Source organism: Ovis canadensis, chromosome 5 (genome assembly GCF_042477335.2).
Source record: "Ovis canadensis isolate MfBH-ARS-UI-01 breed Bighorn chromosome 5, ARS-UI_OviCan_v2, whole genome shotgun sequence".
Lineage (NCBI taxonomy): Eukaryota > Metazoa > Chordata > Mammalia > Artiodactyla > Bovidae > Ovis > Ovis canadensis.
This window is the reverse complement of record NC_091249.1, coordinates 18474124-18501025: the sequence shown is the minus strand read 5'-3', so window position 1 is coordinate 18501025 and position 26902 is coordinate 18474124. Positions and strand designations below refer to the sequence as shown.

Here is a 26902-nt window from a genome sequence, read left to right as displayed (position 1 = left end):
ATCAGTGACTAGACAGCAGCAGCTGGCCTTTTAAAGGGATTATTGCCAAGAATCGGAATTGATCACTTCAACAAGGAAAGGCTTATGGGCAGGGCCCTAGCCTAGAGCGTGACTGACACTTGGTGTGTATGTAAACACTGGGACCCAGAAATGAATGGGGACCCCTCCCTTAGGCACCGAATGACTTGGGAAACCTGCGCGCACGTCTCTCCCTTGCCCTGGGAATTGAATTTTGTGTATTTGACTCTACCTCTTTACGTGTGTGGTTCATCCTTATCTTTAGAGCTTTGGCTTCTTTAGATCAAAGTCCGAGTGAGTCACTTGAGCCTTTAATTTTTTTCTCTTCCTTACCCTTTTACTTCTTTCAGTTTTCTAGGAGTACATAGTACTGGTTAAGTCTGGTTCTTGTGTGTCCATTTCACACAGTGACACCTTCTGGCCGTGGTAGCACAGAGAAGCTGAGGGACAGGCAGCCTTCTGTGCAGTTGCTTCAGTCTTGGACCTACTGTCCTGTTGAAACTCTTTTTCTTCTGATAGTGGTTACAAGTTTTCTTTTAAGTTCAGTTCAATTCAGTCACTCAGTGATGTCCAACTCTTTCTGACCCCGTGGACTGCAACACGCCAGGCTTCTTTGTCCATCACCAACTCCAGGAGCTTGCTCAAATTCATGGCCATTAAGTTGGTGATGCCATTGAACCATCTTATCCTCTGTCGTCCCCTTTTCCCCCTGCCTTCAATCTTACGTGAAATGTTAGCTGGCACCAGAGTGCTGGTAGCTTGTTAGACCTGACAGCAAGCTGTGGAGGAAAGACCAAACTGGCCCCAATTTGAGTGCCCACAGTATGCTAAGCTCAGTTCACAGACATATTATTTCAGTGCCACTAATAATCCGATTTGGGAAGGGAGAGTATAGTCCTCATATTACAGGTGAGATAACTGGAGGCCAGGACTTCTTGAGGCCAGGCTGCTTGCCCAAGACTGCTGAGTAGTATAGAGCTGGGCTTGCGCCTGCCCTGTGGGGCACCGGAGCCCAGGAATGCTCCGGTTTGCAAGCTGTGTATGAGGATTTTCTGGGAGCTCCCACAATACAAAGCCATGTACTTGTCCAAGCTCCAGTACACCTCTGCTTGGAGTTGGGGGATGATCTGGTAACTCCGTTTCTAGCTCTGCTTTGTCCTTGGAGAGCAGAGTTACCAGGTGGCTTTTAAGAACCAAGCCACAGAGTCACCCCATTGCTTCGCTTCTATAGCCTGTAACTCAGAAAAGTTGGCCCTTTCAGAGAGGAAGCAGTTTAGATTGGGGATTTTGAGAGTGATCTGCTAGACCCTGTCCTCGCTAACTCCCCCACCCTTCAGCTTTCATCCCCTCTGCTGCCCCTGAAATTCTGAGGCTGGTTTTTGCAGAGGATTGCCTGTCATCTTGGATGTGGTGTAGAGAATGGGATTAATGTATTAATGATTTGGATGCATTGTTATTTCCATTCAGATGACATCATTTTTTTTTAAATGTCAAGTCATCTCTATTAATGCAGTATCATTTGGCAGATCCTACAATCTTATATTTTGATAGAGAGGAAAGAAATAATGCTGCTCTTGGTAGAAAAAAATCCTGGAAGAATTTGTAGCAAGATGTCAACAAAATCTTTGGGTTAGGATTAGCAGTAGTTTTTTGTTTTTATAAACTTTTTGGTGTCTGTATTTTACAATTTTTTTTTTAAGAACACTTTTAAATTTAAGTATTGAATGATAAAGCACTTAAAAGACTCCAGTTCTCAACTCTTGTAAGTAGTTCTTCTCACTTGTTTTGCATCGCTTATTTCATGACTTTGTGGCATTGCAAGTAGTGATTTCTCTATTGATTTATTCAATAAATATCAGAGTGCATACTGTGCCTCCGGCACTGTGCTAGGAATCTCTCCCTGCTCAGTGGAGTTTACTGTGAGATTAATGGGAGAGCAATTGTAACTAATCTCATAAACTTGAGGAAACTTAACATGGGCCAAGAATAGAAGGATGCTGTGAACTGGTAAGCAGGACTCGAGGGGGCCTTCCTTCGTCTGGGATCAGAGGACATGTAGGAGCTAAATAAGTGGAAAAGGGAGAGCATTTCTGGCAGAGAGAGTGTTTGGGATTGAAGGAAGATCAGTGTGGTTGGGGCAGAGAGAGACAAATGGGCAGGTTCCAGGGCTGAGGGGGTCCGGCGTTTGCCATAAGAGCAGCGGGACCCAGCTGAAGAGGGCAAGGCAGGGGCCAGTGTGATGAGGGCACATTGAAGCTCATAGCTAGACCTCCTTGGGCCTGAGACCGCAGAGGACTAGAAGATGCACCTGAAAGACGCGAGTGGGAGAGTAGTGAAGCTGTTTCTGAAATGTTGGCATTTTCTGGTGTTCTGTTGGGAGAAAATAAAAAATGACCTGCAGAGCCTTGAATGTGTCAGTTTCCAAGACACAAAAGTGTAATACTCTTACCACTGAATCCAGTTAAGGACTGTCAGTGTGAGTGTGTTAACCTCTGAAAGCATGGGCAACTCAAATACTTGTCTCGAGAGCTATCTGGACTTGGGGTGTTTCTGTGCCATCGAATGGAATGGACAGGACTGTTTTCCCTGGGCTTATTTTTTTCCCCCAATAATTGAGATAATTTATGCTCATTGTAGAAAACTAGGAAGGTTATGAAACAGGGGAGTAGGTGAGGTCTTCATGAGCTGTCGTCCTGGGGTAATAGAGCATCGTTGGGATTTCCTTATAATAGTTGTCGGGTTGGGAAGTGCCGCAGAACCAGAAGAACGAGTTGGCAGTGTCATAGTTTGAGGCTTACAGAACTGTGCTGCCAGCTAAATGTGGTTGGTTGTTAGAATGGATGCTCTTGAGTTATATGAACTGTTTCAGGAGGTGAGTTAGTCAGTCTGGCTTCAGATTGCCATTTGTTCAGCTAATGAAACTTACTTCATGTGCCAACTGTGCAAAGCTACATCTTTGTCTTGAATTAGGAAGGCAGTGTGTTAGGAAGGTGGAGGTAAAAGGCAGGGGACCTGAAGAGGTGGCAGTGAGGTGGAAGGTGGTGAGACTGTGTTATTGGAAACAAGTAGCAGCTGGGGACGCATCTTGCAGACCTGTGGATTTTGGCAAACATGATGCAGGACTTTTTAGTCAAGAGGAATGTCAGACTACAGGCTTCTTGCCCCTCCCCTTGCTTTCTAGGCTGTATTTGCGACCTCTTTTTTCGTCTGATGAAAATGTAGGTTAGTCTTTTAGAAGACAAAGAAACTTACTGTAATTGAAAACCTGCAAGTCACCTTAGGAAGTGACGGGGAATCCTCTGGAACACTCCAGGGTATGTGAGAAAGGGTTCTTGCAACTTCAGTGCACTGCACCCACTTTCTCGCTCTCAGTCTTCACAGAGGTACCTGTTTCACAGGTGAGTTTGACAGGGATCTTGCTTTCCTGTTCTGATTCCCAGTTCTTGGATTCCTTATGTGAAAAGTCTGAAGATTTGATATGTGTCCGAGGAAATCTGAGGTAGAATGTGCTGGCTGGGATGGGCTGTACCTGAAAGGGGGCTCTCAACAAAATCGAGGCAGGAGTTTGGAGGGAAGATTTGGTGAGGTTGTAAACTTTGAGGCTGCTTGGCCTCAGGTCCGGCCATAGCTGAGGGTGGGGTAGAGGCCAGAGGCAGAGTCGGAGGCGATGTGGGATTGGAAAGAAAGTCTTCACTTGAGCCTGAAGAATCCTTCAGCTATTCTTCCTGTGTCTCCATCTCTACACTTGACACTACTAGACCTGCCTTGATGGCCAGGTCTTTTGATTTGAACCTTCAGACCTAATTCACCCTAAACGAGGTAATGCCTTTGAGCGCACCCTAGCACTGCTGGGTCACATGCTCATCCAGCTCCTCCTGGGGCCGGGGTGGGCGGGGTTCCGGGCAGCAGGTCCCTGTGGAGGTGTCCTGGGCCAGCCCTGGCGCTGCCTTAGGTTGGGTGTGAGCTCCACCCAGCCTCTTCGTAGTGACTTGACCTTGATGAGCCTCATCCTCTGTTTCCCATTTCTTCTTTTAAACATATTTGTTTTAATTAATTTATTTGGCTGTTACAGGTGTTCGTTGTGGCCTGGCAATTCTTGGGGAACTCTTAGTTTCCTGACTAGGGATCAACCCCGGGGTCCCTGCGTTCAGAGTCTTAGCCACTGCGCCGCCAGGAAAGTTCCCCGTGTTTCATTTCTGAAAAGGAGGACGTATTGTCTCCCATGATGACTGACTTGGAAGTGAGATAACACATGCAAAGGGGCCTAGTGCGGCACCTGGTGTGTGCCTGCTCACACACTTGGGGCCGCTGAGTGTGCTGTTGTGGCTGGAATCGACGAGGCAGAGCCGAAAAGCTCCCTGTGCTGCTTCTCACGTGTGGAACACCTCCATGCTTGTGGGACACAAGTCTGTCTGCCCCTGAGAACCGCAGCCTGTCCGCACATTCGAGATGGAAGAAGGTGAAGCACCTACAGAGGGTGACGCTTGTAGGGTCACCTTGCTGGGTTTTCTACATCTGGGATGGGCCCCAGCCTTTCTAATCACAGACCGAATGTTTCTTCGTCAGCCTTGGCGCCTCCCTGGCAATGCCTGGGTTGGTGATGCCTCATCGGGGCAAAGGGGACACAGCCCCTCTTCCAGACCCTGGGCTTTCTGAACCTCACATTTTGATTTTCAGGGGGCTGCTCTTCCGTTTGTAAGATGTTCGCCAGGCAGATCCTCATGGGGTCCTGCCGTTGAGAACCAAGAGAGGCTTCTGTACTTCCGGCCTTATCACTGAGCGCGCTTTGGCCAGGGATTGGAAGTAGGTTGCTTGTGGTGCTTGCTGCGGCTAATGGGAAGGTTTGGCCTGAACCCCGGCTGTCTTCTGAACTTAGGCTGCTTGGGAATCTGAAGATCTGACAACAACTTACCATTCTTCAGCTGCGGGCAGGTTGCCTGGCCACCTGGCCTCAGCTTCCCCACCTGTAGATGGGCACTGTATCTTTAACCTCATGGGATGGTTGCAAGGACAACTGAGAAATGTTTGAAAAAGTAGGTAGGGGTATCCTAATCCTTAGTCCTCCATTTACTTCTGAGATGCAGCTCCTCCCCTGAGGGAATTCCCTGGTGGTCCAGTGGTTAGGACTCCTGGACTTCCACTGCAGGGAGCATAGGTTCCATCCCTGGTTGGGGAACTAAGATCCAAAAACAAGCCAAAAACCAAAATCCTCCTCTGCCCAGAGGACAACTACAGGAATACCCCCCAAGTTTTACATCTCAGTTATCAAGCACAGTGAAACAGATTGAGGAGCTAGATTTTCTTTATAACAAAATTCTACCACAGCCTAACAATTTGGAGGTCTTTAGAACTCATTGTAAGGAGATCTCACCTAAAAAAGTCAGTCAGGTTGCCCAGAAGGGAATTAAAAAAGCCGTGGGGTCTTAACTCTGCATATAATCCCAATATAACATTTCCTCCAATTCCAATTGTTCTATGCAATTACCCTTTGAGTCAGTGGCTGTTAAACTTGACCCAGCACATTTTTACCTAGGAGGAAGGTTCTCAACAGGACCTTGGAGGTGAGCAGGTTCCCAGGCCAGTTTTTCCTTACTGGAGTTTCCGTTTGTTGGGCTTTTGTGGCAGTGACAACAGCTTTAGTTTTCTTGTGTATTTTGGGCGGGCTCTCACTGCTAGCCAGCCAGTTCTGAAAATTTTGCTGCAGCAACTTTCATTCATCCCTGGAGGGAAGTCCCCTCCGCCCCCCAAGTTGTTCAGCGCTGTGGGGACAGTAGGAGCATGGCAAACAGAATCCTTGGTTTGAAGGTGTTGGTTGCATTGGTTGAGTCACTCCAGACCTGTGATATTCTCAGGGCTTGCTTTTCATTGACAGAACACTTTAACTTCATTTTCTTTTCTTTCCTGTATGATTGTGTATGTAAAGGCTTAATGCATTCCTTCAATGGGAAGTGATTTTTTCAGAGGATTCTGGAGTCAGATCCCTCCTTGGGATTCTTTTTCGTGCACTGGGGAGATTTTGAGGGTTTGGTTAGTGTTTTCCTTGCCACTTTTGTTTGATTAGCTGACCTTTTCAGCAGTTTGTGTGTTGGTCATCTGTCTCCTGCCTCTTTCCCCAAACCTTTTAGGTTTTTGTTGTTGAGGCTTTCTGTCTCTTTCAACCCTACAAGTGACATTTCCTGATACTAAAGTCTGGGGAGAAGGTGGGAGTCTCAGGTGTCAGTAGTAGTTATACCCTGGTCTGCTTTTGAAGTTTGCTTGGTTAAAGATATTAACAGACTTGAGTCTGGATTGAAATGTAATTGCAGCCTACTGTCAATTTCTGTTTGTCAGGAAGAGCATTAGAAATGTAACTATTTTTGGTCCTTGGGCAGCAGACAAGTTTAATATTCACCTGGGACTAGCTTCTGTGTGCTGTTTTGCTGAACCCAGCAGGCGGCATACAGTCTTCCAGATGAGTGGGGCGGGGCTTGATGTTACAAACTGGAAACTGAGGCCTGAGAGGGGGAGTGGCCCGCCCTGTGTTGACTTGCAGAAGAGAGAAGGACGCAGAGCTCTATTCCCTCCTGGAGCCTCCTGGTCTGATCTGTTATCCTCACTTCTTTATGGCTTGGTTAGTTTCGCAGTTTTTGCTTTGTTTTAGGTTTCTCTTCCCTCTATTTGTGTAGTGTAGGTCCACTGGCAGGTTTCCTTCCTCAGGACCTTGTCTTTTGAGGTCATCGCGGCATCTAATGTGAGGATGGGGCAGGACACAGGCAAGAATTCAGGCTGCTTCTGGAGTCTCCGGGCTGCATTTAAAAACCAGCAAACGAAGTACATTGTAGCTATGTTTCTTATTCTGGAATTGAGTGGTTGATGGCTTTTAGTTTTAAGAGCATTAAACTGCTTTTCCCTATCTATTAAAAAACAAGAGATGGCACTCATTATTTAGGCATCCTCCATATGAATCATTTTGAGTGACCATTTCAGGATTCAGAAAAGCTGGACATCAGATCCTGTATCAGGCTCTGCTAGTCTAGGGCAGGAGGGATGGTCCCTAACACTCGGGTAAGGGTGAGTCGAGAACAGCACAGGCTGGCTGCTGAAAGCTTTGAGGGAGGTTATTTCTCTTACCCTCTGTATGTAGGGGGAGTCCGCTCTGCCTGCGGAAGTCATCTTTAAGTTGTTTCACAGGTGAACTGGTTACAGGGATTGAATGTGTTCTTGGACGAGAGAAGATTGGGGTAAGGGGTGCTGAGGGGTTCCAGGAGGTACGTTGATGGTTTGGGAATCTTGCCTCAGGATTGGACAGTTGTCCTTTCCTGCTGCTGGTGCCATCAACATGCCCACTCAGCCCCTCAGGGAGGATGGAAGGGGCTCCTCTGAACTTTCCAGAGATAAAATCAGGTGGCTCTGCCGTGACATGCAGCGAAAGTGGAAGGTCCCTGGGAAGGTGCTCTGCATTGGGTGAGCAGGAGGGGCCTGCGCGCACCTTCTGTGAATTTAAGATGGTGGGAGCATGCCCACTTTGTTGCCTTGGTTTACTGCAGAAAGGAGAAGGAAACTTAAATTGTAACCAGTCTTCTGTGAACCATTGTTGGCTGCAGCTTTTTCTTTTTTTAAGTTATTTTTTAAAAAGTTAGCCCATTGGTATTTAAGAGCCTAAGTTACTCTAGTAGGTGACCCCATGGAGTGAAATGCAGTGCAGGCACCTCACTGCTGCACCGTGAGTTGGTGACTCACACTTGGGCACACACTCAGGCCATGGCACGCGCTGCGGGCTCTGAGATTGCCTAAGGAGAGACGCTGAGCTGGGTGACAGAGACGCAGAGATGGCCTTGGGCCCAGGTAGCCCCGGGCCAGCTCCTCAGCAAGCTGCCCTCACATCACTGAAGTGCGCTGCGCACATACACTTTTTGTTACGTGTCGCGACATGAGAGAGACGGGCCGCCTGATCTGTGCCTGCCACGCACACTCTTCTGAGAAGAGATGGCTTCCTTGGTCTCGGGGGTCTTAACAGCTATTGTGAAGCAGGTTCGTTGTGTGGGCCTGGACTGTTGGAGGGAGTGTTCCCTGCACTGGAGTGTCAGGGAGGGATGGCACTGGCAAATCACTGTCCTGGACCTCGGGGTTTATGGAAAGTCTTAGTGGAAAATAAGTTTGAAAAATGATTATTGTTGATGACCTGAAATGGAGGGCTGTTGACACTTGATACTAAAAGCACGGAGAGCCCTCAGGTTTGTGAGGAGGAAAATGCTGACTTGAATCGGGTAGGGAAGCCAGTGAGGTAAAAGGGCCACTGATAAGAGGCAAGCATGAGCTGACACGGCCTTGAATTTGCCTGATGGGGAGTAAAAAGCAGGGACAGGTGCCAGAGATCCTGTGCGTGAAGATCGGGTAGGGATTAACTGGATACCAGGGACTGAGGACAAGTCATCTGTTCATTCAGCAACTGGGGTCCCTTCTCTGCCTGGCCTGTGCTGTGCCCCTGGGTTCTGGCGATGGGTGAGATGGCTGGCTCCTGTCCTCGGGGGTCTTAACTCTCCGTGGGGAGACAGGGCGCAGTGCTCTGGGAAAGAGGAAGGATGGGCAGGAGCATGTCCAGGTGGTGGCTCCCGAGTGGGGACTGGAAGGTGGCAGAGGCCCTGAGATAGTGGGCCTTAAGTTTTTAGGTTGCTGAGTTTGAGCAGAGGTGGGGTGAGCTGGGTCCTAGAGAAGCGTGGTCTGAGATTGTGTCTCCTTCCTGGGAGAAGCCAGGTGTTGTGAGACAGCTCAGCCTGTGGACCTGGATGGCCGCTCTCTGCTTCACTGGGATTCATAGTGGATTGAGGTGTGGGGGGTCGTGTGTGGTGTCAGGACCCAGGACCCTCATGAACTGAGGGGTGTGTGTCTTTGACCCTTCTCTGGGGGCTGGGTGCAGAACTTGATTTGTCCCTGTGTCTCCTCCTCCCCAAACTAGCAGTGCTTTGTGTTAGATGAAAGTGTGGTAAATAACAGATAAAAGAATAAAATATCTGAGGGACGGTCCCGTATATGAACAGTTTGTCCTGCTCTGTTCCCAAGAGTGAAGTAGTGATGAGTGGATTGAAATTAGGAGGACACGGCCCTTAACTTCGCCTGAGAAAGAGCTTTGTAGTAGTTAAGAGGGACCAAGAAGAGGCTCAGTGTGATTCCTGTGCCCCGGGAGCTGGGTTGGTAATCAGCATTTTCTAAAATCTGAGAATTTTCCAGCTTGAGGCTTTGGACGCTTTTCCAGACAGACCTAGAGCGATTAAGACACTTCCCTGAAACATCCACATGAATTTTTCCAACAGCTGCTACTTTCTAGTTTGAAAAGTTACCCTGTTTCATGCATTGCTCGAATGTTTTCAAATCCTAACTCTTTTGGCAGAGTTCAGGGAAGAAGACAGGTGGATGTCCTGCCAAATGACAGTACGGGTTTTGAGAGTAGGGAGGGGTTGTGGACGCAGGAAGGAAGGGGGCCTTGGAGACCTGGCCCTCGGGAAAGAATGACTTGGTTCTGAGAGTGGCATCTGCCTGTTGATGGCCAGGGGTCCCGGTTTTGAGGTTATGGGTGGGAGTGAGTTAGGCTGAGGGCAGCAGACTGGTACCTCGTGTGCAGAGCTGGATGGGCCAGCATGCTTCCCGGCCTCCAGCCACCTCAGGAAGCCCTCCCTTCAGGGCCTGGGCCGCCCCCAGCTCTATGCTCCGTGGCTGGGGAGACTGCCGAGTCAGAGGCCAGGGGACCTGTCTCCTCCCCCGGTCTGCGTCCGCTCTGTCTCCTGCCTCCTGTGAGCACTTTGCTCTTCCGATGGAAGGAGAGCAGCTCAGTCTGCACGAGTCCTTGCTACGGGCCCCAGGTCTGCTTGGTGGAGTGCTGAGTGTGGTTGGCATATGTGTACGTCTCACACAATGCAAAAGGGTCTTCATTTATATTTATGGCCCAGGCTGGCAGTGTTGGTCAAGTCCTCTTCCCTTAGCTTGTATGTGCCCTGGCGGGTGGGCGCTTAGGAATCTGTGCTTCAGCACCCTCCAGGGTTTTAGTGCCTCTCATAGAAGCTGAAGACACTCATGAGTCCCTGAATTTGCTGTATGGTTCGTGGAATGGGGGTTTGCACAGCGAGGTTTCCTGAAATTCAGGAAAGGGTTAAGAAGGCAATGGCACCCCACTCCAGTACTCTCGCCTGGAAAATCCCGTGAACGGAGGAGCCTGGTGGGCTGCATCCATGGGGTCGCTAAGAGTCGGGCACGACTGAGCGACTTCCCTTTCACTTTTCACTTTCATGCATTGGAGAGGGAAATGGCAACCCACTCCAGTGTTCTTGCCTGGAGAATCCCGGGGACGGGGGAGCCTGGTGGGCTGCCGTCTGTGGGGTTGCACAGTCAGACACAACTGAAGCGACTTAGCAGCAGTGTGCTCTAATCAGAGGTTGTGCTGACCTTTGCTTTAGGAAGTTCTCCCAGAACCTTGGGAGGGATCCAGCCTTAGGATGGCCTTAGTTAGAGACAGGCTGCCCCACAAGGTGTCATGGTTGAGATTGGAGCCTGGGTCTGGATCCCCATTTAACCCTGTAACCCTGGCCGGTCACCTTGACTTCTCTCAGCCTGTTTTCTCACCTGTCAAGTGTTCCCGTGTGCAGTGTGGGTGGCGGCAGCAGTCCCCCCGTGTGCAGTGTGGGTCGTGTCAGCAGTGCCTGTGTGAAGCATGGGTGGCGTTGGTAGTACCTCATTCTGTGGTTATGAGGATTAGATGAAATCAGGCATGTAAAGTCCTGGCACCACGCCTGGCACCAAGTAAAGAATTTAATAATTGTTAGCCACTGTTGCACTTTTCTTTTCCTCCTTTAGTAACAAAATCTCTTGTCAGTGTGCTAAAGGTGATTCTCTGGATGTTCTGGGCTTGGTCAGCAGTGGGCTTTTTTTTCTGCAGCAGTTTGAATCTGTGTGCCCAGCGGTGGCTTTCCCAGTGAAGAGTCAGGCCTTCCGCTTCCCATGCCACCAAAGCTTGATGAGCACTGGAAGGAGTCCTGGACCACGGGGGCCTGCGGAGCCCCTACTTCCAGCAGTCGTGTCACTGGGGTCTTGGGGACAGACCTGCAGTGACTGGGTCCTAGGTCTGTGTGAGGCGGCTGGTGACAGAGCATGGCAGTGGGGTGGGCCGCGGAGGAGGCCAGAGGGGTCCTGCAAGGCGCGCCCAGTAAAGGCGAGGTGACTGGACACCTCACTCTGGCCTCCCTGGCACTCCTCCTCCTCCCTCTTCACCCCTTTTGGTCTGGGAGGGCTGGTGACCTGGGACTCGAAGTGACTTCCCAGAGGATTTCTTGCTTGAGTTGGGTTATGTTGGAACTGTGCCACTGGGACGAGATGGACTTTGTGGGCTACTTGGGGGCACTTAGCACCGTGTTGCTCTGGAATGTGTGGTCTGCGCTCTCAACAACTGACAGCTTCGAAGTGCACCCTTGCCTGGAAGATAAAATGTGTGCTGGCTGGTGTGTGCCCACGTGCTCATGCGCCTGTGTGGTGGCCCTGTGTGTGCTGTGTGTGCCTGCTGGGATGTGGACTTGGTGTGGCAGAGTCCTGCCTTTTGTGGGGTCCCTGGCTTCCGCTGGGGTGAGTTTCAGGTATAGGCAGAGTCCCCCTGAGGGCACACCCCACAGGTTTCCTCGGACTTCTTATCTCAAGGCAGAGATTCACGTGGCATTTGCATTGTACCCCACAGCCCATCAGTTGGTACTACAGTCTACCACCAAGGAGAGCTCCGATTTGCAGCAAAGGGCAAAGCAAAGCATATTTCAAAATTCTGGTCTCACCTCCGCGCCCCTGGAGGCAGGCCCTCCTCGGAAGCCCTGGTGGGGCGGGCTTGGCCCCGCTGCCTCTCCCGGAGCCGCGTCTCCAGGCGTGCGAGTCCCTAGTGCAGCTCCTTCTGTCTGCTCCCCAGATGCTGGCTTCTTGGCCGAGGGGAGCAGGACTCTTTCCAGCCAGCAAGGCACTTCCTCTCCCCACTGGCCCCTCTGTGAGGAGCAACACTGACGGCCCACGGAAGCTGGTGTTGCCCACCCTCCCTCTTGTCCGCCTCCTCTAAGACCTTAGGGAGGCTCTGCTTCTCCATCTTGGGCTGAGTTTACCCTGTAAGGGCTGGGGGGAGTAGACAGTTGGATGGCTCCCTGAAACACCCTCTCTTAGGAACCCTTCTGATCCTGGTGTTCTCTGATCATACCTCTGTTGTTGGGTACATTGTCAGGAAGATGCGGTGTACGCTCCTGTCACTTCTCGGTTTATTTCTAATCGGCTTGTGTAGTGCAGGCTTGTGTGTAGGACTTGCCTGGTGGCTCAGATGGTAAAGAATCTGCACGCAATGCAGGAGACCTGGGTTTGATCCTTGGGTTGGGAAAGTCCCCTGGAGGAGGGCATGGCAACCTCCTCTAGTATTCTTGCCTGGAAAATCCCATGAACAGAGGAGCCTGGTGAGCTGTAGTCCGTGGGGTTGCAGAGTCAGACACGACTGAGCGAGTGAGCACAGCGCGGTGCAGGCCGCAGTTTACTGAGGGATGTTGCCATTGTGGTGTCTTTTTCGAAACTTTGCAGCGTTTTAATCAGTCGTGCAATTTAAAAGAATAATTTTTCTTTATGGCTGCGCTGTTTGTTGATGTGTGTGAGTCTTCTCTAGTTGTGGCAAGTGGGCGCTGCTCTCTAGTTGTGATGCTTGAGCTTCTTGTGGTGGGTTCTCTTGTTGCGGAGTGTGGGCTAAGTAGTTACGGCACATGGGCTTAGTTGCTCCGTGGTATACGGGGTCTTCCTAGACCAGGGATCGAACCCATGTCTCCTGCATTGGCAGGTGGATTCTTTACCCCTGAGCCACCAGGGAAGCCCTTGCCAGTATTTTTTTGGGCAGTTTATTTGGGGAGTGGAGGGAAGGACTGAGTGATAGTGAAGCATCTCAGGGACATGGGCCCGGTCTGAGAAGCAAGTTTCTAGAACCATACTTGTAGCTGGGTGTATACCAGCCCCATGGGATTTGTTCTGTACACAGGCCTCAAAATGTTAGAATGATCTGTTATTCTGCCTCGAAGAGGCATTGTGTTGAGTGAAGGAAACCAGACAATAAAGGACAAAGACTGCATGATTTCTGCTTAAATGAGATGCCTGGAGTAGTCAAATGCATAGAAACAGAAAGTAGGAGGGTGGGCGCCTGGCTAGGGGCGTGGGGGAGGGAAGAATGGGGGATCAGTGTGTCAGGGGGGCAGTTTCAGTTTTGCCAGGTGAAGGGGTTCTGGAGATGGGTGGTGCTGACGGCTGTACAGCAGTATGAGTGTACGTAATGCCGCTAAACTGGACCCTGAAAATGACTAAGACCAAGAAAATGACTCAGTCAGTAAATGTTATGTATATTTTATTAATACCACATTGAGGAAGAAAAACAAAAGGGAACCTTTGTGAATTTAGAAATATCCTGCATCTTTATGAGAGCATGCATTTTTAGCCTCCAATGTTAGCTTAGAGAGAAATGAACAAAGACACTCACAGTTTGATGGTCTACCTTCTGTCAGATACTAGGGGCTTTTTGACACAAAAAGATAGGCATAGTTCTAGAAGGCTCATTGTGACATCATCTTGGGGTTCTGATTCCGTGGGTGTTCTTTGGTTCCTAGGAGGGTGGGGCCTGGAGGCGCTTCCTCCCCTCGGTAGCGTGGCACAGGCCTGGAGTCTGCAGGAGGCCTGGGGGAGCAGTGTCCTGGACACCTGAGGTCTCCTCCCAGTGCCTGAAGAGACTGCCGGTACCCCTTGTTTCCCTGTGGCCCTTTGTCAGAGAATCCCCTTAGGGTGGCACATACTCACGGGTGTGCACAGAAGGGGGGACTCCGGTTCGTAGGTCCTCGCTACTAACACCAAAGCTATTTACGCTTTTGTTCTGACATTTTCTTCAAGGTGTCCTTGCATAATGTAACACACTAACACTAAACCCTTCAAACACTTACCAAAGTCTCAGGTCTGTCTAGAGGTGGACATTTGATTCCTGTGCGTTTTAAATATGGAGGGAGGTGGTTTCTCTGACGTTTTGAATCCACCTGCAAGGTGGATTGCTTGGGCAGCTGTTAGGGAGTGAGCGTGAAGACACTGAAAGCAGCCTCATTATAAGGAGGCTTAGGATTTTGAGGAACAACAGTAATCATAGGCAAAGAAAGAACTAGTTGCTGCTGTTGGAGAGCCTGCCTGGAGCCAGGCTTTGTCGCTTGGTCCTCAGAGTGATCTTGAGTCCTGAGGGGCTAAGCGGGCCCCCAGGGGCACAATTGGATTTGGCCCCAGAGTGTTTGAATTGTCAGGAGGGTCGTGGCAGAGCAGTTGGGTGTCTGTGACTCATCGGGAGGACTGTGTCCATCATCCTCAGGATGGGCTGGTGGTGTGAAAGGGAGTGATATCCAGAATGCTTAGGAGAGGAGGGGGAGGTGGAGTCAGGCCTTCAGGAGGGCATGGGTCTGTTGGAAGGATTGTTGATGGTATTTTTTCGGGAGGGATGCAAAAGGAGAAGGGGGCAGCCGAGGGTGAGATGGTTAGATGGTATCATTGACACAATGGACGTGAGTTTGAGCAAACTCCGGGAGATGGTGGACAGAGGAACCTGCCGTGCCGCAGTCCATGGGGTTGCAGAGAATTGGACGTTGACTGAGTGACTGAAAAACTACAACAAAATAGAATTTTGGCCATTGGAAAGAGGGAGGGGAGTAGTTCAGGGTGTTGGTGAATGGGTACTGGGGTAGCTCTCGCTTCTCAGCAGTGATAGAGAGGCGCTTCTGGACACAAGGCCATTGAGGACTGTGGGCGTCTCCAAGCACCTTTCTCCAAATGGCCGTGTGAGGGAGTCGGGGGAGCCCCTCCCCTGAGAAGCCCTGGGCCCCCAGGGGCTGTGGCGATGCTGTGGCCTTGCCTGTCTCCATGTGTCGTTTATTCCTAATGTTATTTATATTGTTATGTTTTCCCATCAAGTTGCTGGTGAAAACAGGCTTCCCAAGTGGCTCAGCGGTAAAGAATCTGCCTGCCAATCCAGGAGACATAGAGACGTGGGCTTGATCCCTGGGCTGAGAAGATCCCCTGGAGGAGGAAATGGCTGCCCAGTCCAGTATTCTCGCCAAGGGGTCACGAAGAGCTGGACTCGACCTGGCGACTGAGCACAGTGGTGGGAGCACGGTGGCTGGGCGTTGATAACTGGCAGAGCACGCCGCGTTGTCATTTCTTCTCCATTCCTTGTTGGGCCTTGGATGAGATGAGGAAGAGCCCTTTCTCCTGTGGCACATGGAGTGTTTGGGGGAGAGAACCGAGTGGGATGCTTGTCAGATGTCAAGATCAGCCGTGCCAAGTGATGGGGTTTTAACCCTTGGGGATGAAAGGGAGAGGGTTTCTGAGTAATGCATGTTTTGAGTCTGACAGATGAGTAGGGGGAAGGAAGTACTTTCGTAGGAGTGAGAATAGCATGTGCAAAGGCCGGGTCATAGAGGAAGGCAGATATGGTGGGTAAAGGAAACCAGCCCGGTGTGGCTGGAGGCAGGAGTATGGTGTGTGTACCCATACATGCGTGCGTGCCTACGCATACATGCATGCCAGATGACGTCCTGGGGTCGCCTGCCAAGAGGCGGGGTCCTAAAGGCTGTGGTGAGGTGCTTCAGGAAGGGACGGTGTGGGGACACAGTCCGTCTCTCGGTGAGGCCATGGTTACTGTGGCTGAGTGGGACAGGCAGGGGCCCTTCAGGGGTCTGGGGGCCATGTACTGCTTGTTAGCCCCGTGGGTGCGCTGGCTTGACACTGGAGGCCGGCCAGCTCTGGTTGCCAAGGATAGGCTTGTGCAGCTGGCCTCACCGTCAGCTCCGTGGCCCTCTTGGGGCTGAGTCTCCCTCTCCACCTGCCTAGTCATGCTCCCCCGGCCTCTGGGGATGCAGGGTTAGTGAGGCTCTGGGCCTGGGGGGGAGCAGGCACTGCTTGGTCCTGGGGGATGTGGAGCCAGAGCACACCCTCACTGCGTCTGCGCTCTGATTTCGTCTCAGGCAGGCAGCTCTGACTGAGTCTCCTCTGTCCCGGGAATGCTGAGCGGAGCCCGCCAGCTCAGTCTTGTTGGCTTTGGGGGCCATGTTGTCTTGTCACTACTGCTCGGCTCTGCCCTGTGGCTGAGAGCAGCCCTAGACAGGCTGACCTCGGGCGGACTTGGCGGTGTCCTAGGAAACCCATTTCCTAGAGCAGGCCCAGGTAGGAGTTTGCGATCCCTGGATTAGGGAATTGACTCTGAGCCAAGTTAATCTTTCCCTAGCCAGCCAGCACATGTTGGAGCAGTGGGACCTTTGGGCTTCCTTGGGGTAATCCACTGTTGGCCTGCCTCAGTTTCTCCCTTTCTCATAGGGCTGGCTGGGGATTTCGTCTCCTTGACAAATAGCAGTGTAGTTGCTTCGATTGTTGGCAGAAGGGTCTAGGGTAACCCCTTGTTTCTGGAGGGGGTGCCCCTTGTGTCTAATAAGTGGACTTTGTGGACCTAGGAGTGGGAGAAGGTGAATGGGATTGTTGGGTTTCACGTTGGCGGTTTTTTGGGTTTAATACCATGTCCTTGGGTCTGGGTTGGAGCTAGGGTGGTTAAATATTTGGATGCAGAGAAGAATTTTAGAGACAGCACAAGTGTTTGAGTACAGACAGTGCTGAGGAGAAGGCAATGGCACCCCACTCCAGTATTCTTGCCTGGAAAATCCCATGGGTGGAGGAGCCTGGTAGGCTGCAGTCCATGGGGTCATGAAGAGTTGGACACGACTGAGCAACTTCACTTTTCACTTTCACGCATTGAGAAGGAAATGGCAACCCACTCCAGTGTTCTTGCCTGGAGAATCCCAGGGACGGGGGAGCCTGGTGGGCTGCCGTCGATGGGGTCGCAGAGAGCCGGACACGACTGAAGCGACTTAGCAGCAGCAGCGGTGCTGAAGAGGAGACCAGAGGCATGCGGCTTCCGTAGGGCCAGGCCTCGGAAGGGACGGTGTGGTCCTCGGGGGAGCCCCTCAGAGAGCCCAGGCTTCCCCGTCAGGTGCCCTTGGCCCCTGAGGGCTGGCCATGGGCACTGCAGCTTCAGTGTCTCTGAGGGACACTGGCGCTCCCCAGACAGTAGCCAGTGTCTGGCCGCGGCCTCCTCACCTCAATTTAAGAGGCGCGGACCTCACTTACCTGAGCTGGAAAGGATGAAACGGCAACAGTGGCCTTCCGTTCCCCGAAGTGCAGTGGCTTGATTTCATGTAAATCACCAATCACTGCCTCCTCACCAAGTGTGGACTCCCTCAGACTGGGAAACCGTTGTTTGGGTAGCTTGAAGATTTGGGGTGTTGAGTGTGTTTGCATGTTAAGTGGAGTACCCAGGTGCAGGGTCAAAGCCAGACCATAATGATTTGTTAAGGGAGCGGAAGAGTCTCTTACGAGTTGGTAATTGTGTGCTTAAGGGTTACTCGATACTGTTTTAAATGTATGGGTTGGAAATAAAAACAGTAAAGACTCTCCAAACCTTGGCCACTGTGGGGTGGATGGCACCGCAGCCCAGATGATGTATCAGTGAAGAGCGGTTACAGTTTCTTTTAGAGAGGTGCTCCCAGTTCTCTTGGTGCTAACGGGTCTCTGCTTGGTTTCTGCTCCTTCCTGAATTTTGCACTAATTGTATCAAAGGGTGGTTGCTTATCAACTCCTCAGGTTGATTCTTTCTCCCTTAGTGTTAAACCATCTCTGCTCATTCATTCCATAAACATTTATTGAGCGCCAGACATGTTGTAGGTGCTTGAAATCAGGCCCCAGGCAGATACCCCTTTCCTTGTGGCATCTTTGTTCTTCCTGGGTGAGAAAGTCCATAGACATGGTAACTATGTTGTGTGGAGTTTGAGGAGGGTTTGGGGTGCGGGAGAGAAGGGGCAGAGTGAGCAGGGTGGGCCTCTTTGAGGGAGACATTTGAGCAGTGATTTGGGGGTAAAGGGAGGAGTCAGCCCTCGGAGGGAGAGTGCTTGAGGCAGAGAGAGCAGCCAGCTCAAATGGTCTAGCGACTACAGTTGGGACCGACTGTGTACAGACATTCTGAGAAATCGTGTGAAGCTGAATATGGACTGGGCATTTGTTGACATTTAGGGCTTATTGCATGGTAGTTATGTCTTCAAAGGTCATTTTCAATTTGGGCTGCAAACTGAAGAACTGATTGTTTAAAATGATAGCGTATCTGGGATTTTGTTGAAGACCTTAAAGGACCCCAAGGCGGAAGGGTGCATGGTGTGTTGGAGGCCAGCATGACTGGGAGGTGGGGTGAACATGCCTCTGGGATCAGGAGAGGACAGGACTTCACTCTGAGTGGGAAAGCAGGGCCTTTGGAGGGTTTTGAGCTGAGGAGTGAAAGCAGGAGGTCCAGTTTGCAGACTTCCGCCCTATTACTGGAGGATGGTATGGCTAGTGGAGGTGTGAGAGGTGGTTGAACCCCACATGTGTTTGACAGCAAAATCACTAGGATTTCCTGAGGGACTGGATGATGGGTAAACCGATTAAGAAGGTAATGCCAGATTTCAATCTGAGCATCTTGAAAGACTGAATTTGCTGTGAGCTGAAGTGGGGAATGACAATATGTGGTCCACTGGAGAAGGGAAGGGCAAACCACTTTAGTATTCTTGCCTTGAGAACCCCATGAACAATATGAAAAGGCAAAATGATAGGATACTGAAAGAGGAACTCCCCAGGTCGATAGGTGCCCAACATGCTACTGGAGATCAGTGGAGAAATAACTCCAGAAAGAATGAAGGGATGGAGCCAAAGCAAAAACAACACCCAGCTGTGGATGTGACTGGTGATAGAAGCAAGGTCCGATGCTGTAAAGAGCAATATTGCATAGGAACCTGGAATGTCAGGTCCATGAATCAAGGCAAATTGGAAGTGGTCAAACAGGAGATGGCAAGAGTGAATGTTGACATTCTAGGAATCAGTGAACTAAAATGGACTGGAATGGGTGAATTTAACTCAGATGACCATTATATCTACGACTGCAGTCAGGAATCCCTGAGAAGAAGTGGAGTAGCCATCATGGTCAACAAAAGAGTCTGAAATGCAGCACTTGGATGCAATTTCAAAAACGACAGAATGATCTCTGTTCATTTCCAAGGCAAACCATTCAATATCACGGTGATGCAAGCCTATGCCCCGACCAGTAACGCTGAAGAAGCTGAAGTTGAACGGTTCTATGAAGACCTCCAAGACCTTTTAGAACTAACATCCAAAGAAGATGTCCTTTTCATTATAGGGGACTGGAATGCAAAAAGGAGGAAGTCAAGAAACACCTGGAGTAGCAGGCAAATTTGGCCTTGGAATGTGGAATGAAGCAGGGCAAAGACTGATAAGAGTTTTGCCAAGAAAATGCACTGGTCATAGCAAACACCCTCTTCCAACAACACGAGAAGATTCTACACATGGACATCACCAGATGGTCAACACCGAAATAGACTGATTATATCCTTTGCAGCCAAAACTTCCCTGGTGGCTCAGACAGTAAAGCGTCTGTCTACAATGCAGAAGACCTAGGTTCGAGCCCTGGGTTGGGAAGATCCCCTGGAGAAGGCAATGGCACCCCACTCCAGTACTATTGCCTGGAAAATCCGATGGACAGAGGAGCCTGGTAGGCTACAGTCTATGGGGTCGCAAAGAGTCGGACACTACTGAGCAACTTCACTTCACTTTTGCAGCCAAAGATGGAGAAGCTCTATACAGTCAGCAAAAACAAGACCAGGAGCTGACTGTGGCTCAGATCATGAACTCCTTTTTGCCAAATCCAGACTTAAATTGAAGAAAGTACTGAAAACCACTAGACCATTCAGGTAAGACCTAAATCAAATCCCTTATGATTATACAGGGGAAGTGAGAAATAGATTTAAGGGCCTAGATCTGATAGATAGAGTGCCTGATGAACTATGGACGGAGGTTCATGACATTGTACAGGAGACAGGGATCAAGAGCATCCCCATGGAAAAGAAATGCAAAAAAGCAAAATGGCTGTCTGGGGAGGCCTTAAAAATAGTTGTGAAAAGGAGAAAGAAAGATATAAGCATCTGAATGCAGAGTTCCAAAGAATAGCAAGGAGAGATAAGAAAGCCTTCCTCAGCGATCAATGCAAAGAAATAGAGGAAAAGAACAGAACGGGAAAGACTAGAGATCTCTTCAAGAAAATTAGAGATACCACGGGAACATTTCATGCAAAGATGGGCTTGATAAAGGACAGAAATGGTCTGGACCTAACAGAAGCAGAAGATATTAAGAAGAAATGGCGAGAATACGCAGAACTATACAAAAAAGATCTTCACGACCAAGATAATCACGATGGTGTGATGACTCACCTAGAGCCAGACATCCTGGAATGTGAAGTCAGGTGGGCCTTAGAAAGCATCACTACGAACAAAGCTAGTGGAGGTGATGGAATTCCAGTTGAGCTATTTCAAATCCTGAAAGATGATGCTGTGAAAGTGCTGCACTCAATATGCCAGCACATTTGGAAAACTCAGCAGTGGCCACAGGACTGGAAAAGGCCAGTTTTCATTCCAATCCCAAAGAAAGGCAATGCCAAAGAATGCTCAAACTACCACACAATGGCACTCATCTCACATGCTAGTAAAGTAATGCTCAAAATTCTGCAAGCCAGGCTTCAGCAATACGTGAACCGTGAACTCCCAGATATTCAAGCTGGTTTTAGAAAAGGCAGAGGGACCAGAGATCAAATTGCCAACATCCGCTGGATCATGGAAAAAGCAAGAGAGTTCCAGAAAAACATCTATTTCTGTTTTATTGACTCTGCCAAAGCCTTTGACTGTGTGGATCACAATAAACTGTGGAAAATTCTGAAAGAGATGGGAATACCAGACCACCTGACCTGCCTCTTGAGAAACCTGTATGCAGGTCAGGAAGCAACAGTTAGAACTGGACATGGAACAACAGACTGGTTCAAAATAGGAAAAGGAGTACGTCAAGGCTGTATATTGTCACCCTGCTTATTTAACTTCTATGCAGAGTACATCATGAGAAACGCTAGACTGGAAGAAACACAAGCTGGAATCAAGATTGCCCGGAGAAATATCAATAACCTCAGATATGCAGATGATACCACCCTTATGGCAGAAAGTGAAGAGGAACTAAAAAGCCTCTTGATGAAAGTGAAAGAGGAGAGTGAAAAAGTTGGCTTAAAGCTCAACATTCAGAAAACGAAGATCATGGCATCTGGTCCCATCACTTCATGGGAAATAGATGGGGAAACAGTGGAAACAGTGTCAGACTTCATTTTTTTTGGCTCCAAAATCACTGCAGCCATGAAATTAAAAGACGCTTACTCCTTGAAAGGAAAGTTATGACCAATCTAGATAGTATATTCAAAAGCAGAGACATTACTTTGCCAACAAAGGGCCGTCTAGTCAAGGCTATGATTTTCCAGTGGTCATGTATGGATGTGAGAGTTGGACTGTGGAGAAAGCTGAGTGCCGAAGAATTGATGCTTTTGAACTGTGGTGTTGGAGAAGACTCTTGAGAGTCCCTTGGACTGCAAGGAGATCCAACCAGTCCATTCTGAAGGAGATCAGTCCTGGGTGTTCACTGGAAGGACTGATGCTGAAACTCCAATACTTTGGTCACCTCATGCAAAGAGTTGACTCATTGGAAAAGACTCTGATGCTGGGAGGGCCTGGGGGTAGGAGGAGAAGGGGACGACCGAGGATGGGGTGGCTGGATGGCATCACCGACTCGATAGACATGAGTTTGGGTAAACTCCTGGAGTTGGTGATGGACAGGGCGGCCTGGCGTGCTGCGATTCATGGGGTCGCAAAGGGTCGGACACGACTGAGCAATTGAACTGAAAGTGGGGAAGGTTGTGGTTCAGGGTGAAAGTCTGAGGTAACCTTAAAACTCCTTATATGTTACATGATGTCCCATTATGCACTGTATGCATTATTATAGCAGATTAAGGTGACTTGGCATTAACCCCTTAGGAGAATGTCCAGTGTGTCTTGTGGTTTCCAAGTTAGAGTACTTGGTGTTGCAAGTCATCTGTCCGCAGGAGCACGGCTGTGTTCTGTTCGTTTGTCTGCTCCTCTGCTTTTCCGTGCATGTCGCACTCTTGGTTACATACTTGATGGTGTGTCTCCAGATTTGTTTCTCTTTCAGTGTTTCATTATTCTAGGTCTTTTGCATTTCTATATAAATTTTGTAATCAGTCTGTTTTTTTTTTCCCCCCAGCAAAACTTGCTGGCAAATTTTTGATTGGGGCTTTGCATCAATTTAGGGGAGAACTGACAACTTTCTGATCCATGGAAATGTCATCTCTCTGTTTGGGTTTTCTCTCACTAATCTTGGTGATATCTTACTGTAATTCAGGTTACAGGTCTTGTCCATGTTTTTAAAAATCAGGTTTACCCTTGGGTATTTTACATTTATGCTGTATTAATCATTACTATTTTTTAGAGCTTTGAGTTTGTTTTTTTTCCCCAAAGCTTTATTACCTCGTTTCGTCTGTGGTGGATCTTCGTTGCTGTGCACAGGCTTTTCTCCGGTCGTGAGCAGGGACTCCTCTCAGCTGTGATGCACAGGCTTTTTCCTGTGCTTACTCTTGTTTCAGAGCATGGGCTCTAGGCTTGCAGGCTTCAGTAGTTGTGGTGCTCGGGCTTAGTTGCTCCTCGGCGTGTGGGATCTTCCTGGACCAGGGATTGAACTTGTGTCCCCTGAATTGGGCGAATTCTTAACCATTGGCCCTCGAGGGCAGTCCGAGCCTTGGGCTTTAAGAAACTATTTACTTATTTGGCTGTTCAGGGTCTTAGTTGTGGCATGTGAGATCTAATTCCCTGACCAGGGGTTAAACTTGGTCCCTAAGAGCAGGGAATCTTAGCCACTGGACCACCACAGAAGTTCTGAATTTTGATTGTTTGTTGCCATTGTGTGGAAATACCTCTGACTTTTGTATATTTGCCATGATCCTGAAGAGAGCAGGTGCTTGGAAAGCGCAGGACTACTCCTTCTGAGGCGCAGGACTACTCCTTCTGAGGTTTCCCTCTCTGAGGCAGAGAAAGGTGTTGGCTCCAGGGAATTAATGGCATCTGCTGCCTTTCCCAGCTGAGTAGGGTCTAAAAAAGTGACAGGAAGGGCCCCTCTCCCTAGGAGCTAGCCCTAGTGGTGGCTGCAGCCAGCGCTGGGCCTCACTGAGGAGGGCTCTGTGTGCTCCTTGGTGCCCAAAGATCTTTCCACAGATAGCTTTCCATATGATATTTGCTTATTTTGCAAGTTCTCCTGTGGGAGTGTTTCTCGACATCCATGATTCATCCATCTGTGAATTGCTGGGAACCCAGTTTAAATATAAAGATTTCATACCAGAGCAAGCTCCTGGTAGTCCTGTGGGTGCAAAGAATGACAGCAGAGGTGATATTGACAATATTTGGCAAGCTACAACTGACAACTGCCTGGGAGGCTGAGATTTGGCTGGTTCACTGGCTTGAGTATGCCCATTGCACTGGACATCTAACCTCACAAAGGAGGGAAAGTCACGCTGTCTCTGTGACCCTGGGAGAGTTCCTGAACGTTCTTGAGCCTTAGTTTTCCTGTCTGTAAAACAAGGCAGCCCCTTTTTGCCTGGGCCATGTAAGCCTTTTGGAGCTGATCCCTGGGTGAAACTTCCAGTTGCCCTGTGGCAGTGAGGCCACTTCCATGTCGGAGATGAAGTTTATCCATCCTTGGGCACCTCATGTCCCCAGCTTCATGAGGGCAAACTTTACCCTGACTGTAATAGTGGGTGGTTTTCTTGGGGTCTGTGTTTGGGTGTGGGGACTGGAGAGGGGAGAGGTCACCTCGGAAGAGGGAGATGTGGTGACCTTGGACAAGTTCCTGGACATCAGACATGTCAGATCCCTTACCTGTCAAATGGGAATGATTTTGTAACTTAACCCTGAGACTGTCCTGGGGATTCAGAGAGGTTACTGAATTTTAACGTAAAACCTGGAACTCACTGCTAAACACGTATTAAACGCTAGTGTGGCTGTTTTTGCTGTAATGTCATTACTGTTATGATCACAGCCTTGAACCGTTTTCTGTGCGCTCAGTATGTTGGCTTGTGGTCGTCTTTGTCTGTATTGTTTAAGATGGGATCTTCCGTGTCTGAGGTCTTTGTGTTTACTGGTTAGTGCACCATATTGGGTCATACGGTCAGAGACTGATAGAAATTGACTTCCTCAGCTTGCCCTCCTGTGGAGGGGTGCATCACAGAGCTCTGGCTGAAATCTAGAATTACGCTGTGTAATTCCAGGGATTGGAGACATTTAAAATTGTCAGTATGTACCAGTAACTTTTTTGGGAAACTTAGTGTTTCTTCTCTGTTCTTTGTTTTAGGTTGGCCAGCACGTTGACAGAAGTTGCCTTTTGACATAGCTCCCACCATGGCCGGCTGGTAGGACCACCGTCCCATGCCCAGAAGCCAGGTGAGTGCGAGGTATCTAGTATCTGCGGAATGGAGGCACTGACTTACTTACCCAGTAGGCCTCATTCAGGTCCTTGGACGTTGAAACAGCACTGCTTTGGAAGCTGATGGCCACCTCCTAGCGAGGGAAGAAGGCCAGCACCTCTAGTTTTGCACACTGGGTGATCTCCTCAGGGCTGCCCAGGCCCTGCCTTCTCCAGATGGCCTTTCGCTCTCTTATGTCTCACAGGTCACTTGTTTGAAAAACCCAGGTCCCAGGAGAATGAGCTGTCCTCTGTGAGGATCAGGGGCAGAGGATAATCCTGGCCAGGTGGCCTTTGCCCTCTGGCCATTCCTGTGGTTTCCCAATGCGACAGAAACGATTAGAGTTTATCCTTAACCATCCGTGCTTGGAGCGCATTGACCTTACCGCACTCTGTGCCTGTGGGGAAGCTGAGCCATCCCCCCACTGCTTTGGGGTCTCAGGTGGAGACTGTCCAGGGCTTTTAGGACCCAACAGGACCGAGCCCAGAACCAGGTGGTATTTTGTCTGTTACTATCAGGGCCTGGCTAGTGATGTTTTGGGCCGGGCCTACCTAACTGGAGAAGGTAGGACTGAGAGACGTCTTAGAAGATGACACCTTGGAGACCTCCTCCTGGGTCTTGTAGGCCAGCCGGCCAGTGACTTCCAAGGGGTGTATGCCCTTGAAACAGTGGGACAACTGCATGGGGCGAGAGCTGGCTACAGGGACTCCCCTGCTGGGCTGAGCAAGGTATGTGACAAGGGTTGGCTGTCAGTTTGTGAGGTTTCAGCTCTTACTACATAGAGCAACAAAGTATGGGAATGGTCAGGTAATCCTGGGGTCAAGAAAAGATTTCCAGAATGTTTCCCCAGCAAAATAAATTTTACTGGTGTTTAAAATTTTTTAATTGAGATAATTTGTATACCATATAATTCACCCATTTATAGTATACAATTCTAGGCTGATTTTTTTGTGTGTTCAAGAGTTGTGCAGATGTCACCTCTGTGTAGTTATGGAACACTTTCATCACCCCCCAAAAAGCCCCATACCTATTAGCAGTCCATCGCCAATCCCTCTTCCTCAGCCCCCAGCAGCCACTCCTCTACTTTATATCTCTGAGTTTGCCTGTTCTGGACATTTCTTATCAGTGGAATCATTCTGTGTGACCTGCATCATTTTACACCCCCACCCGACCCCTGGCCCTACCCAGGGACCCTAGAGCTCTGGTGAAAATGTCTCAGGGTCTGTGCCGGTTTGTTAGAGCTAGTTGAGGATCATTGGTGTTAATGGTGCTCGTTGCCTGGTGCTGGTGGCAGCATGCAGTAGGCCAGCCACCTAGAAAGTGGGTTTGGCCCGTGGTTGTCAGCAGGCTTTCTTTGAACGTTAGCATTTAAAATTCATGGTAGTTTATGTCTAGAAAAGGTCTCATTGCAGCCCAGGGTGGGGAGAGGGACCATCACTTGTCTAGTAGCCCAGGGCATTGTCTGAAGGCAGAGGGCTGGCTCAGGATTCTTTGAGGCGCTGGATGACCTCGTATCTGTCTGGCCCTTTGTTTTATTTTGTTTTAAATTTTGACCACAGTTCGGCGTGTAGGATCTTGGTTCGCTGACCAGGGGTGGAACCTGCACGCTCTGCAATGCGAGTACACAGTCTTAAACACTGGGCTGCCAGGAAAATCCCTGCCTGGCCCCTTGTTTCTGGGAAGTACATGGTCCGAGCAGTAAGTTTTGGTGAGAGAATGAATGAAAGAAAACTCCTCCTTTCCTATCACAAGGCCAGCAAGGAAGAGATAGCCATGGCATTAGAAAGCAGTCAGTTTGGGGGTCCGGGAGGGAAGTTCTGGAAGCCACCTCAGGTGTTCCCTGAGGTCCTGCCTCTCTGTACCTGCTGTGTGAAGGGCTTGATGGGAAAATATGGTCTGCAGATGGCGGTGGCCGGTGATGGTCAATGTCAAACAGGCAAAAGCACCCTTGAGCAATTATTTTTTAAAAATGTGTAAGTACGTCAGCTTGTGTACTTTTGGTCGTGGGTGTAAGTCAGCCGAGCAGATTGATTGATTGATTGTTCCACTTTCCATTGAACCGTGGCCTGTGGTCAGCTGGGGTCTCCTCATTCCTGCTGCCCAGAACTCAGTGGGCATGGAGAAAGAGCAAGGCGGGAGAGGGGCCGCGTCCTGGAGAGCCTTCCGACACGCACACAGCTGGCACACGATGCCCCGCGTTGTATGTGGTTGTCAGTGTGCATACTGAGGGTCAGTCTGCTTGCCTGGGCTGACGGAATTGACGTCTACCCTTGAATTTTGCCCGTCAGGTGTCTTGTTCGTTCAGCAGCTGTAGACGCTGCTCGCGTGCTCAGAGACTGGCCTTGTGCTTGGTGTTAAGGACCAAAACGGGTATGACTTGTATAAAAACAAACAGGGAAAAGCAAATGCAGA

The 26902-nt window shown here is 49.6% G+C and overlaps 1 protein-coding gene across 8 annotated transcripts in view; it reads left to right on the top strand.

The window, feature by feature from the left end:
* GATAD2A (GATA zinc finger domain containing 2A) overlaps window positions 1-26902 on the top strand; it is a 98128-nt gene that overhangs the window by 15348 nt on the left and 55878 nt on the right. For all 8 annotated transcript variants that reach the window (XM_069588979.1, XM_069588976.1, XM_069588972.1 and 5 more), the window contains exon 2: window positions 24379-24467. In XM_069588979.1, the coding sequence (XP_069445080.1) occupies window positions 24453-24467 (15 nt within the window). In that variant the 5' untranslated portion in view covers window positions 24379-24452. The remainder of the gene's footprint in view (window positions 1-24378; window positions 24468-26902) is intronic.